The sequence below is a fragment of the Eurytemora carolleeae genome, unplaced genomic scaffold, assembly GCF_000591075.1.
Source record: "Eurytemora carolleeae unplaced genomic scaffold, Eaff_2.0 scaffold618, whole genome shotgun sequence".
NCBI classification, from domain to species: Eukaryota; Metazoa; Arthropoda; class Copepoda; order Calanoida; family Temoridae; genus Eurytemora; species Eurytemora carolleeae.
This window is the reverse complement of record NW_019396572.1, coordinates 158,066-172,914: the sequence shown is the minus strand read 5'-3', so window position 1 is coordinate 172,914 and position 14,849 is coordinate 158,066. Positions and strand designations below refer to the sequence as shown.

At 34.2% G+C, this 14,849-nt stretch overlaps 2 protein-coding genes across 5 annotated transcripts in view; both read right to left on the bottom strand.

Moving 5' to 3' along the window:
* The window catches only part of LOC111705701 (hexosaminidase D), a 20,540-nt gene extending 18,512 nt beyond the window's left edge, over positions 1 to 2,028 (bottom strand). The window contains exon 1 of the mRNA XM_023478342.1: positions 2,017 to 2,028. The gene's annotated coding sequence lies outside the window, so the exon portion shown is untranslated. The remainder of the gene's footprint in view (positions 1 to 2,016) is intronic.
* The window catches only part of LOC111705691 (uncharacterized), a 16,917-nt gene extending 2,111 nt beyond the window's left edge, over positions 1 to 14,806 (bottom strand). Inside the window, exons 1-5 of one of the 4 annotated variants that reach the window (XM_023478320.1) lie at positions 14,725 to 14,806; positions 12,410 to 14,050; positions 2,343 to 8,922; positions 1,911 to 1,946; positions 26 to 628 (exon numbers count right to left, since the gene is read on the bottom strand). In XM_023478320.1, the coding sequence (XP_023334088.1) occupies positions 1,943 to 1,946; positions 2,343 to 8,922; positions 12,410 to 14,048 (8,223 nt within the window). In that variant the 5' untranslated portion in view covers positions 14,049 to 14,050; positions 14,725 to 14,806 and the 3' untranslated portion in view covers positions 26 to 628; positions 1,911 to 1,942. Of the gene's footprint in view, positions 1 to 25; positions 629 to 1,910; positions 1,947 to 2,342; positions 8,923 to 12,409; positions 14,051 to 14,724 lie in introns of those variants that run through there. The other 3 variants (XM_023478319.1, XM_023478318.1, XM_023478321.1) reach the window with 3 other exon arrangements.
* Between the last annotated feature and the right edge of the window lie 43 nt (positions 14,807 to 14,849).

Genomic DNA, 14,849 nt, shown 5'->3' with positions numbered 1-14,849 from the left:
ACTTATCTTGTTAACAAAGATTAACTCTTTAGTTCTAGGACCACTAGCCTTCTTAATATTCATTAATGATATAGATGGAGCTGCTACCCTGATCAAGCTAATCAAAAAATTCGCTGATGATACAAAGTTAGGGCAAACAATTATCAATGACAAAGACAGAGCTGATCTCCAAGAATGTCTAAACCAAATTTGTAGTTGGGCCTCTAGATGGGGAATGCTCTTCAATGTTAAAAAATGCAAGGTTATGCATATTGGACGAAATAATTCAAAAGCAGAGTATTTTATGAATGGTGAAAAACTATCAGAGTCTGATACAGAACGTGACATTGGTGTAACAATTAGCAACAATTTAAAACCCTCTAAACAATGCTCTGAAGCAGCCAGGAAGGCCAATGCTGCTCTAGGAATGATAACAAAAGCATTCCACTACAGGGACCGACATGTATTTATAAACCTCTACAAGCAATATGTTAGACCTCACCTTGAATTTTGTTCTCCAGCATGGTCACCCTGGACCCAAGCAGATATAAACTGTCTCGAACATATTCAACAAAGAGCTGTACGCATGGTTTCTGGGCTGAGAAGCTAAGATTACGAGGATCGGCTTCAAGAACTGAAACTACTCTCTCTAAAAGATCGTAGAATAAAAACGGACATGATCGCAACTTACAAAATCCTAAATGGGTTTGACAGGGTTGACTCATCTACCTGGTTCAAACAAATCAACCAGACCAGAAGAACAAGGTTGAATGCTGATCCAGCAAACCTTGAATCCTCTTTTTCAAGGACTGAAATCAGAAGGAATTTCTTTAGTATCAGAGTACCAGATATATGGAACAAACTACCAGCCCATGTCAAAAGTTCAACCTCTATCAACATGTTCAAATCCCGATATGATGAGTATCTATGCACAAGAACTGTTGCTGCTATCTAAATCCAGCCTTGCAGAAGTCCTGAACAGTTAATTGCCTGGCAGAAATTCTCATAATGGTCCCACCGGGACTGCTGAGAATCAACACAGAAGAAGAAGAAGAAGAACTGCGGCCGGCATTTACCAGCTAATAATGTGGGAAAATTTTCCCTTTTCAAGCTTGTAAACTTGTAATCACCATAGCTTCTGTAACACAGAAAAAGGGGAAAAATGCTACGCACGTTGTGTATAGGAATTACCCATCTATGAATGACGAGTCACTAGAAATTACGTCTACATCCCTTTGAGTTAAAACTGTAAAGCCCTGTATTACCATTATTTTTTTTCTGATAACAAGTCATTGATGACCAGATAACCTAAACCCTATTCCTNTTGACCCCCCCCTGTAGTTTTTTACCTAACTCAAAAAGTATTAGACTCAGGCTGTTGAAATTTTCTGACTTTTCGTAAGTACCCATAGCTCTCCTTTTAGGTCTCAAACCGGGCTTTTATACAAACTGCTTGAATGAATAGGCACACTATCTGAATGACTACTTTTTCCTGTAACATACTAAATCTTTGTTTTGACCCACTTATATTTGTCAGATTTTGACAATTCTTAGTGTATTAGAAATTTTTGAAAATTATTTGCATCAAAAGATATTTGCACATTTTTAGATTTTCGTAAAAACACATCAGGTTAATTAAAATTTAGCTTAGAGTTTTGCATATTTAGAATAACATGGTCAAGTGCTTTTCAAAAATGTATATTCAATCATTTTTTGGACATTTTTTTTGGCAAACATTTCTCCTATATAACAATATCTTGCAAAAAAATCAATTTTTCATATTTGGAAATCAAACATGCGATTCAGAAAAGGGGGGGGGTTAAATGCCCCCCCCCAGCGTATCCTGGTTCTCAAGTACCCCAGCAGGGATAAGGTTAAATCAATAAGTGATAACTTAAAAAAAAATTTACTAATTTTCTAAAATCATATACCATTATTGATCTGTTTCACCGAGCGGGCAATATCATCTGCAAAAAAAATCAAATCAAATCAGACTCTTATGGGTCCTCGGCCTCCTCCAACCCCCTAAACCCAAACTTAGAACTGAAGAACAGCCTTATAGCTTGAAATAGAGTACCATATAGAGTTTTCACTGGCTAAGAATATTCTTTTTTAATTAATTAAATATACAATTGAGAAATCTTTTTAAAAAATATAAATTGTGAAGTGCATTTACATTTTTGAATGACAATTGACATTTTAATACATTTTTACGATATGTCAGTTTCAAAAGAAATCAAATTTGAAAAAAGCCTTAATATGTACGAATAATTTGTAGATCCTTAAAGAAAGTCAAACATAATTCATAGTATTCTTCCTCGAATATTGCTTTCATATAAAATACAAATCTATAGAAACATTACCTTCTCAAATCTTTGTGCTGAACAAATGAAGAGCTAGCTATGATTGAAGAGAAAACGTCAATTTGTTTCTGCTTTAGTTCTGCATGTCTTATTGGCTCAATGCATTTGCTGTTTGAATAAGGGTAGAAATCATGGCATAAATAAGGTGCTTGAGACTCATGATCCAATAAATAAGCCCCAATCTTGAACAGTTCCCCTTTCTTGATGTCACCATTATTACTGTTATTTTTTATCAGAGCTCTTGTAATAACACAGAAAGGTGCATTGTCAATGTTCTCTATCTCACCCAAGCAATAATCATCAGATATTAAAACAATTTTCACCAACTGGTTGAAAAGATACTCAGGATAAGAACTAGAGAGTTTCTTGATCAACAGTTCTTCATTGGCCTTGACAAAGCTTGTAGAAGCAATGTAAATGGGTTCTCTAATTTTATTCTCTTTTATTGACTGCACAGTTTCAGGTTTAGGAAGTGGGTGTTTCCAATCAGCTTGATCTCCAATGTGGGCTGCTGTAGCATAGTACCAAAACTTATGAGACGTCTTCCAAGAGCAGCATAAATTCATGCGTACAGGATAGCCTTTCTTAAGCACTGTAAGCATGTTGTCCGATTTTGATGTAATGATTCTACTGCTGGAAGTATTATTTATTCCAGAAATATCCAATACAGCATGAAGGGAAGAATTTTCATGTCTAAATGAGACGATGGCAACTACCTCGTTTAGGACCAAACTTACTCTGCCAAACACATCTTCAATTATATCAGAATCAGTTTTCAATGACTTACTCATTTGGTTTTGACCAGAGGCTGTAATTATTACCTTTGTCCAATGATAATTTGACTTCAAATGTTTCTCCATTTCCTGACCTTCAGAACAAATTCCACAATATTTACAAAACCACTCATTGTAGTGAACTCTAGAACTTTGTAGCTCTTTCTCCAAGTAGCTCATCTTCGTGCAAACATAATGAGCTTGATTAGTAATTTTGAGTATATTCTTTTCAACATTAGAGAATTCTGACTTTATTAAGGTTTGAGCATCTCCTTCTAAACAGTCCCCAACTTTCTTCAGCAGAGAATTTTTACCTTGAAAGTTTCCCATCTCTGACAGTTTAGTTTCAGTGAACATGTAAATCTCAGGTAGTTCAAAATTTACAAGTGGAGATTTTGAAATGTTGAAGGCGTCACTTACTTGTTTAGGTTCATCTGTGAATCCACCATCTTGAATTGATGAGCACTTAACATTGATGTTAGAGATATTAGCTTCTGTCTTTTGCAATAATATATTGGATCCAGTATTTGTAAAGGCTGTGATAGGAGAAGGCATACTAGATGTTGTTCTCAAGCATTCACTTTTTTCAGTATCATTGCCTTTAAACTGAAGCTTAAACTTGATGGATTTATTAACTTTCACATCTAGAGTTGATTGTACTGAAGAATTCTCAGGCTCTGAAACCAGAACACCCTCAAGACAGTCGTCATCACTACTATTTTGAAACACATTCAGAGGTTTGGGCTTGCTCTTGTTATTTTCAATCAATCTTTTCTGATTTCCAAATGTTTGTGGTTTAACAGTATCAAGTTCTTTACAATAAACATCAAACATGTTATCCCAATGAATGTCCTCTTTCAGATGTTTTTCTGCTTCAGATAGTCCCCCTTCAAATCCACATGTGGTACAAATAAAATTGTTTGGACTTCTCATAATCTTTTTTACCTCAATTTGTAACACAAGTTTAGCCCAACGGACTTTTCTCTTCATCTGTAGAAATTCCTCTTTTTTTGTCTTTTTTTTATCATGTACTTGTCTTTCAAATTCTGTAAGGTCTTCATATTTTTTTTCTTTGTTTAGAGCCCCTTCGTTTGGAGTTTCAGAATATTCATAGTCTGAATCATACACAGACTCTGGATCATAATCTTCTGGCGACTGTACTGGTTTCTTTAAAGTAGAGGACATTGGCAAATTACAAGTGTGGGAGCTTCTTGGAAAGATTTCTTTGCTAGGAAATTGTTGCCCAAAAATCTTCAGTGCTTCTGAATCATTAGTAAGAGGTTTATCTACAAGGTGGTGATGAGGAGGCGAAGAATCATATTTTCCTGTGTTTACAGTGCCTAACTTTTTTATGTCAGTAATACAGTTTTGAGACTGGGAAATATTACACGTTGAGGTCTGTCTAAAATCGCTAGACTCAATTACAGGTCCTGCAGGTTTACCAATATTCAGTGAACCTGTCTGTGTAACACAAGCAGAAACAGGATCATTTGGACACAATCTTTTCATGGCAGACTGATAATTGCATAACTTTGCTGGACTTACAGCAGGAAGGGGCCCTTGAAACTTGTGATGCTTAGAATAAATGTTGGTGCAAACATACTGAACACATCCAACTGTAGTAACAAGATGGGCAACACATTTAAACTCAAGATTCATATAAACTGGAGCTATTTCCTCTATTCTAAGTGGAGGCAATGCATTTAAACCTGCTAATTTCAAGTTAGCAAATTCTACATAAGCTTGAACCTTTGTTCCATCCAGATCTATAGAAAGAATGCCTTCAGTTGGTTGATACCGATAATGAAATGAAATGTGTGCAATTTGGCATGACACATCCTGCAGAAGAGCTGGGAAATTAAAATTTCCATAACTAACATGTTGCCTAAAAGCTCCAAATATCAAGTCTCTGGTCCTGTTAGTGTCTAATTCTTGATACAACTTGTCACGGTCACAAGGCTCTATAACAGGGTTTAGTTCAAAATTCCTCATAAAATTATCTACCCCTGTCAAAATAACTCTTTTCTTGAAAAGACCATTCAGAAGTATTTGTTTGTACAGTTGAGTTTTTAGGGTGTCCATCAGATTGATGTTCATGTAAACTTGGGTATTATTCTGATCTGAATTAAATGAGATGGGCTTCATGTTCATTACAACAGGTTGAGGGACATTATCTGGAAGGCTATAATAAGACTGTTCAGAGGATTCATGAACGACAACTATAGCTTGCATACTGATGTATGGCAACTTAGAACCAAATTGCATATGGGCCTTGACCACTCTTAAAATAGAAGCACTTGACTGCTCAGGAATAATAGACCTTGCTATTAAGTTCACATGATCACCTTGTCTGATCAGATTTTTGTCTTTATTAGAACAACATTTTCCATTTTTCAGAAAAAAGGTTGAATAGTGAAAAACACAATAAAGATCAGGTACATCTAACTTCAGTGCAGCAGACAGGTCTTTTCCTGGTTCTAAATGTGAAATCTTGATCAATCCAAAACCACAATTATATAAATCTGAGATCACAGCAACCCAGTTTTCTGGAAGTCCATTAAGGACTACAGGGATCACATAAGGATTTGGAGAATACAGTTTAGAGTGCTGTTTTAATAAGTCATGCTTGCAATTCAAATCAACAATAAGGTTCTCTTGATTTCTTTTCTCAGAATAATAAGCAGTGTATTCGTTGAATATAGATCCAATCTGCCTTGGAAGTTTGAAATTATCAGTGTTTTTCCAAACTGCATAAGCTTGAAACTTTAAATGACTAGATTCACATGGTAAATCTCTGTAAACAAAGCAAACTTCTGTTCCAACAGGTAAGCAGAGATTGGGGGGGCTTTTGTGAATAGAATCCTTCAAGATTGAAAATCCACCTCTTTTGCATGCTGTCCAAACTTGGTTGAGGTGGAACAAAGCACTATCATAACGGTTGTCTGCTTCACCATAGTTAACTTTTATGATGCCAAGTTCATAAGTTATGTAATCCTGAATATATCCCTTCAGATATGGCCTTGGCTCACCAATATCACCACAATATTTGGAACCAGTAGGGAATACAAACTCATCAAAGACTTGCTTAAGTTCACTCTTTGAGTCCCTTGCTATTTCTAAAGCTCTGGGAGGAAAATCATGGTTGTTTTCTTTCCATAAGGCAACTGCTTGATAGTATGTCTTGGAAACTTTTAAGGCAAGGCAACGAACTTGAGTTCCAATTGGAATTTCTTTTTCTAAACAGTCTAATGGGAATATCTCCAAAAAAGGACAATAAGCTCTAATAGAACAAGGCTGCTTCACCCAAACCTGATTGGCATGGAATATTACCTTTTGGGATGAAGAAATTTTTAAAATTCCAATATTAGATATATATGAATCAACTTTCAGGGTAAATTGTTCATATTTATCCTTATCATTAATTGGTTTTCCAAAAAGAACTTCAGTCTCATCTTCTGGAGTTTCAATGTCACTGTTGTCATTGTCAAGAAAAATTTCACTTGATCTAACTTTTGACAATTTCTTTAAATGCATGGATACTTTCAAAGAATTATCAGACAGAGTTTCTTCAAACATTTTTTCTGCTGCAATTGATCTTGATGGAAAATGAAAACTTGTCTTTATTGCACTCTTAGGCATTTGTTTGCCAAATATTGGGATATCTTCAGTGTTTAATTCACTTTTATGATGTGGAGATGTATGATGACTCTTTTCCAATAAAGTTGTGGGCAAAGGTTTACCAAAACATGGAGCTAACTGAAGATTGGCATAATCTGAGGATTGGTTTTTGCCAGCTTCATAGTTAAGGTAACTTTCTTGATATTCTGATTCTTCACCAAGTGATGGTGATGTTAGTGGTACAGAATATTGAACATGTGAAGACTGAGGTGAAGGTTTTTCATGAAGAGCAATCATAGATCCCTGTCTGGTTGGAAAAGCTTGTTTTGCAACCTGAGACTGTGTAAACACAGAATTTAAACAAGTGTAATTGGTGTTGGCTGAGAGAGAATTATGATAAGTTGTATTTGTCAGATCTTTCTGTTCTGTCTTAAATTGACCTGATGATTTTGAAGGACAAAACACTACATTAGTCACAACACTATTTATGGATTCTTCTGTTTTCTGCATATTTTCTTTATATGTAATGCCTTTAACCAGATGTGGAGGTGGGAATTGAGTGCCAAACTCAGCATTCCCTACAGACATGTTTCTAAATTCTTTTGTTTTCTGCATATTTTGCTGGGTATATGTACCTTCATCCTGATGGGTAAAAATATGTCCCTGGGGAGGTTGAGGACATATTTGGACATTGGCACTATTTGCAGGAATATTTACAAATTTATTAGTTGCCTCCATATTTGATTGAAAGTTACTAGTTTTCTCCTGATGGGTAAAAAAATGACCAGGGGGAGGTGGAGGGCATAATCCATCACTGTCAGCAGACACGTTTCCATATACTCCTGTAACTGCCACATTGTGATGCATATTATTTTTTTCATCATCATAAAAAATGTTATGACCTTGTGAAGGTGGTGGCTGTACTTTGACTTGTTTTTCAGGCAAATTTCCAAATACTTCTGTTACCTTTATGTTTTGTTGGAAATTGGTACTCTTATCCTGGTAGGTAAAACAATGACCTGATGGAGGTGGAGGGCATAACTTTGTGCTATCAGCAGTCATATTTCCAGATGCTTCAGTTTTCATAGCTTCAATTTGTTGAAGATTGGTGCTTATAGCCTGATTGAAAAAATGACTTGAGGGAGGCGGAGGACAAGAATGTGTACCTTTTGCAAAATTACTTTTTGAGACTTCTTCAGTTTCTTTCTTATTTTGTTGAATATTACTATTTCTACCAGTATAGGAATGAGCAGATAATAACATAAGTTTTTTTCGCGCCTCTTCTTCAAAGTTTACAATATGTGTTTCCCTATTTATTGGCGAAATTTTAGGAGGAGAATTCAACAGGTTTGTTCTGATTATGTCTGGAATTATGACAACATCAACATCACTGCTCAAGTTTCTTCTTCTAAAAGATGAATCATCAGATTTAGAAGCTTTAATGTGGTCTTCATACATAACAATTTCATCCCTGTTTCGTGGCAGACATCTGTTGGTGGGTAGTTTCCATGAAAGATCTGGGCTCAATGATGTGTACATTCTCATTATACTCTGTTCAGGTTCTATGTTGTTGATCTTGGACATAATTGAGCTTGGAAGAATAATATCAGGTGACCACAAACGTGCAATGATATATGGTATCTTATTATCTTCATTTACAAGCCAAGCATTTGCTTTCAGTTTTAATCCAATTGGAAACTTGACAGACATTTTATCATTGCCATCCTGGCTAGTTATAGCATCATGTTTATAAAAAAATGCATATACATGTGTTCCATCTCCTCCTACCATCTCTACAATTCCACACTCAGTCATGTCTTGCACAAGCACAACAAAACACTCTGTTTCATATAGCTTTGATGGTAGCTTAGGTTTATCTATTTGATGTTTATCTAACTGGACATCCCTTCTTGATACGAGCATGTCCTTATTCTCCTTCATTTCGGTTTTCATCAATTTTTCTTTGGTCCTTTTCAACTCCTCTTCTAAAAGCAATAGTCTCAATTTGTCTGCTTCATCCATTTTTTTCTTCTTCACTGAGACATTTTCAACTTTATTTGGCGAGTTGGCTCTTCTGGTTGAGGTTGAGTTTCTGGAATCAGATGGTTGAAAAGAAGTTCTCGATAATCTTCTTGAATCAGTTAAGTCCATCATAGAGGATCTAGGAGCTTCATTGTTCTTTCTTTTCCCTACAGAATACTTACGGTGAAAATGTGAACAAACTCTTAGAAATTAACCCTACTCTGACAATGTCTGGTTTACCCATTTGACCTCCCCCTTCTATTTTCTTATTATGATATTAATCTACAACATTTGATACATTTTTACAATAATCTGCAAAACAATACCAAATTTGCATAAATCCAAATATTTATTGCAAAATCTAGTTATTTAGTAAAAAATGTGCAAAAACAAAAATTGTGTAAATGCTACAAATTATAAAATGTTTTGAAAAGCACTTGACCCAGAGAATTTAAATTCTCAGTCAGAATAGGGTTAAAATAAAATGTTGATTTTACAGAATATATTTTCTTCAGTTCACTACCTTCAACGTGAAGAGGGGGGGGGGGGGGGAAGGGGTATTGTGCCCCTGAAAAAAAATTCCCAGATTTGCGACAAATATTTTAGCAAGCATTAAACCATTCTCGGCTAAATAGGGTTAACTCTGTCAATCTTCAAGGGATATTAAAGAGTGATACCATTATGGAAATCCTTCAACTTGGTTAAAACGATATTTGACAATTTTGATTTTTTTTTCATAACTAAACCCTATTTGAAAATATTTTGATAGATCAGAAATGACCTAAAAAATGTTTTATTGACAAGTTGAGAGGGAAATGTGAAAGGTATTGGCCAAAAAATCCATTTAAAAAACCGTATCTGGTGCAATTTTCTCCTCAACTCCTTTTGCTAGGCCAAATGATGCAACTTAAAAAAAATGTTTTTCATAAAAAGATGCCCATTGATATTAAGATTGCACAGTAAAAAACAAATGTTGAATACTTTTAAGACGGCTGAGCTTTGGACATTTTAGATAACAAGTTTAGCAACGCATAAAAAGGTTTTTCGCATAGTTATTAAGACATCAAAGGGCATCTTTTTATGAAAAACAATTTTTTACAGGTTGTATCATTTGGCCAAGCAAGAGGAGTTGAGCACACTGCTGAAAATGGACCATCAGGTTTCAAGTCAAAACACCTAAACTTTTTCTTTGGATTATGTTTATATGCAGGCTACTGAGTTATTTTCTCAATTTTTAGAAAATGTCACTTAGGGAGTTTTTAGCAAATCAATTTTTAAGAAATTGCAGAAATGAAGTGCATTCACAGGTCTTAAATTAAACAAAAATTTCATTTCAAGACTTTAATCTGCTTCTTCTGGGTTTTTTACGATATTTTTTTAACAGTTTATGTTATGGTCTCCAAATTTTTTATTTTTCTTAAACAGGCATGAAACTTATTATAGCAAAAAATCAAACCCCTATGTCAACTGCCTGACTGTCAAAATGCAACCCGAAAAAGTTTTTTGATGTAATTTTTACTGATTTTACTTCAAAAAGTCTTTTTTAGGCAGTAATTGGGCAATTATATAGTTCACTTAAAGGGACTGTAAAGGAAAAATGAAAGGGGGTATAGGCTGAAAGCTAATCACTTTAGCTCTTGATCGCGACCCATTAAAGTATTATCTGATGTTCCTGTTGTCACGAGAAATTGATATAAAACTGTGTTAAAATTATACAAAAGTTCATATATGTAAAATTTAGAAAATCTTAAAACTTAAATCACGTGAACAAATATCACCAATGGCAGGGCAGTATACTGGTCATGTGTCTCCACCTGTATCACGTGACCACTTTACTGCACTGCCATTGGTGGAATTTCTGGTCAAGCAATACGGACGTATAAATAATATTATGAATTAAGTCTATAAAAAATAGAAATAACAAATATAAAATTAGAATTGGAGTAAACCTAAGTTACAATTAACTTTCTCTGGGATATCATCGTTTTCAGATTGGTTGCTCATTTCCTGAATTTTCGTATAAATTTGACAAAGTTGTAAATCAGTTTCTCGAGATAGGAACATCAGATATAACTTTCATGGGTTTAAGGCTTTGATTTTTTTGGATAAAACATGTCTTACGACTTTGATGAAAATTCACAAAATTTGGGGACCCACTTGTCAATAAAATATTGTTTAGACCATTTCTGAACGTCAAAATATTTTCAAATAGGATTACGCTTAGTCTGAAAAAAAATTTGCTCTAACCACTCCCCAAAGAAGATGAAATTTTTCACCTTTTTCTAAATATTTGACCACCAAAAAACAAAAAAATCAAAAAAAATTGTCAAATATCGTTTAAACCAAGTTAAAGGATTTCCAGAATGGTACCACTTTAGAAAATAATTTTAAAATGCTGAAATTTCTTATTTGAGCTAGTTTTACCCTAATGATTCCTATAAAATGTATCGCACACATGGGAATTTTTTTTCAGTGGCACCCAAAGTCGGGGGCATTAAAGGTTGAAGTTTAAACTTTACTTTGAAGCTGTGTCTGTAATATTAAAATACTTATCTTGTTAACAAAGAATATCTTGAAAATACAGTTTATAACTGAAAAAAATAATAACTCTTGTCACACATGACAAATTTAGGTTTTAAGTTTCACTAAAAATTACCCCACACATTTCTTTTTGGAATTGAAAGTATGAATTAACAGATTTTAAAACATGTTTTAAACAAATTTGATGAATAGCCGTTTTTGAGAAAATGGGGTTTGAAATATTGGCCAAAAAGAATCCTAGTTTGCCAGGGCTGAAAACTGCAAAAAGGTGATAATCATCGAAATCTATAAAGTTTGCAGTAAAAATTACCAAAATAGACTCAAAATATTTTTCATTTTATAAATAGTCAGTTTTCTTATGTTTGGCCCTTTTCTACTGTTTTCATCACATTTGAATTGAATTAAATCTAAAAAATTTATCTTATTTTGCCAGGACTGAAAACTGCAAACGGTGATAATCATCTAATCTATAGGGTTTAAATAAAAAATTAAGAATTTCAATTTTTAAGTTTTTTTCCTCATAAGATTATCATGCAAGCAAGAACCATGTTTTTAATCATGATATTTTACATATCACTGAAAACATAATCCGGAGAGATTAATGTTAGATAACCAACTTCCTTTAGAATAAAAAATATTTTGGGTCTACTTCCTTTTTAAAAATTTAACTCAATTTAAATGTGATGAAAACTGTAAAATATGGGGCAAACATAAGAAAACTGACTATTTATAAAATAAAAAATATTTTGAGTCTATTTTGGTAATTTTTACTGCAAACTTTATCACCTTTCTGTAGTTTTCAGTCCTGGCAAACTAGGATCCCTTTTGACCAATATTTAAAACCCCATTTTCTCAAAAAAGGCTATTCATCAAATTTGTTTTAAAAATGATTTGAAATCGGCTAATCCTATACTCTCATACAAAAAAATGTGTAGGGTAGTTTTTAGTGAAACTAACAACCTAAATTAGTCATGTGGGTGCCACTGCAAGGTTAGGCAGTTATTTATGGACCCTGATAAGAGATCAGAGATGGAATATTTTTTTACCTCTGTAAAATTGTGAACAAATATGTAGATTAAAATTGACCTTTAAACAAAAAGAAATATTTTTCACCCTTTAAACCTATTGATCCTGAAGATACTCTTTTTCCCAGATGATATTTTCTGTCTGAAGAACTTCTTCCAGATGATTTTGTTTTGTCTTGGTTGCCTCTTCTTTCTTTAATAGCTTCTGAACGACCCCTAGAAGTAGAACGACTTAAATCTGAGGACAATTTTCTTTTAGTGCCTGGAACTTTGTCTTCTGACATGGATATTTTTGGCAAAGGTGATGAGAATCTGTTTTGATGATCTACAGAACGTTGATTACGGTATCTTTCTTGATCTAGTCCATCCCTTCTTTTCAAAGGTTCAATATTTTCTGGATAGTCTCTTTTTATTTCTTGTTGTTCTCTTTCTTCAATCTGCTTTCTCGCGGTCGGATAATCCATTCTTTCTACATGTTTGCTACCCTCAAACTTTCCAATTCTTGCTGCTTGTTCTCTTCCTCCATATGAATTTCGCCTTTTAGCTTCTTCGCCTCTTCTTAATGAAAATTCTCCCCTGTCTAGTTTTCTATTTCCCCCTCGATCTCGCATGAGTTCTTGAGAATCTCTGACTGATTTGAGTCTATCTTTACAAGGAGACTGTTCCCATTCATCATATGTTCCTCCAACTTGCCTACTTCCTCCTGGAAAGTCTGATTTGTCCTGAATATTTCTTCTTGTAGCTTCTGATTCTGATGTACTTGTTGAGGATGAGAAGGCATGTCTGAACTGGGAATATTGTCTGCCAACTGAAACATCCCTTTCAGGATAAAAATCTTGTACTGGTGAAGCAGTTTGTCTTTCCTGGAATTCTTGTCTGACCATGGAAACTGTTTGCTGGGGAAATGTTTCAAAGTCTTCCATGTAATTTTCTCTGGAAAATGCTTCAGCATAAGAAGGTTGTGTAATGTGATCTCCACTGTACTCATTATCTCTGTCTCTGCTAAAAATTCTATAATTTATATCTAAATTTGGTTTATGTTCTGTCCAAGAACTGTGTAAATTACCAAATCTAGAACTCTCACAGAGATTATCATCTATTCTGTCTGTGCTGTAAAATTCATCATCAGACACTTCCGCCTTGGGTCCTAGTCGATCAAAGGGATTTGTTTTAGACTCTTCATATACTATTCTTCTAGGAGGGGAAACAAATTTGTTACTTCGTAGGGGTCCTGTGATCCTATCTACATAGCTGGATCTATGCGATACATCTTCAACGTCTTGATATCTAGAAGAATTTGGAAACCTGGCCGAATATCCATCATTTTCTCTATTATCAAAATCTTCAGCAATTCGATTTCTACGATCAGTTCTTTCTTCAAAATAATATTCTTCTCTTCTACCTGTTTGGCGGGTAAAATCCTCCTCCTCTCTATATCTTGGAGACATACTAAGAATGTTCTCTTCTCTGTTCTCATACCTACTCTGGGATCTCTCCAACCTGTAACCAGCCCCAGTTTCCCTGTCGTCTCTCCTTGGACTGAAATCATAACTTCTCCTTGTCTCGTATTCAGATCTTTCCCTTGGGGGACTTTGTTCATATCTTGATCTTGATCGGCTGCCCTCATATCTAGATCTGGGCCTACTTCGGTCTAATCCGGATTCAAAACTTTCAGAGTTGGATCTGTATTCATAATCAGGCCAAGGATCTGGTCTTGATCTTTCCATTCCTTAAGAAAAGCATTGTTATAATTGTATAACTAAAACTGACTATTCACATTTAAAATATGGTCTACACTTGATAAAAAGATGATAAGACTATAAGATTTGGGTTATAATTTATTGAAAGTTGCAATACTAATTCATATCTCACTCCCAGTCAGGAAAGTGTTCCTAAAAAGCAAACTTTATCGAAAAGTCTTTCTCTTTTTCCTCCTGCGATAAATAAATGAAGTTAAAAATGATTTCTTAATTCTCAAACCCATTTATGGACTCTTAAAAATCTAATAGAAGCTTCTAAATCTTCAAAAAAAAGTTCAACTCTTCTCCACATGCAAGTTTTTCAGAAAAGGCTATTAAAAATAGAGGAGTTTGAACTAGCTGAACACGATCTAAAATAATAAAATAAAATTTTTTATCCAGCTTCTTTCTTTAAATTTAGTAAAGTTTTTTCTCCAAATTTTGTTAAATTCTTAGATCTTTGATTAACTTATCTATAATGAAATAAAAATAAACAACAATTGAGGCCATTGCGCAAAAAAAAAATCTAAGGTGGAACTAGAAATTATGATTATAAAGAGACAACCCGACATTTAGTGAAATAGGGGTCGAACTCGAGATGTGAAACTCTTTCAAAATTAGGTTCAGAATCTAGGTTAAGTTAAAATTGATTTCGTGGAATTACCTCAGAGCTAGTGTTAGCAGTAACTCTTAAGTCTCAAAATTCTGCTTTTATATATGATGTTTTCTCTGAAAAACATTCAAAATTAACGACAAATAAAGTAACTCTCATCTTGATAGATTTTACGA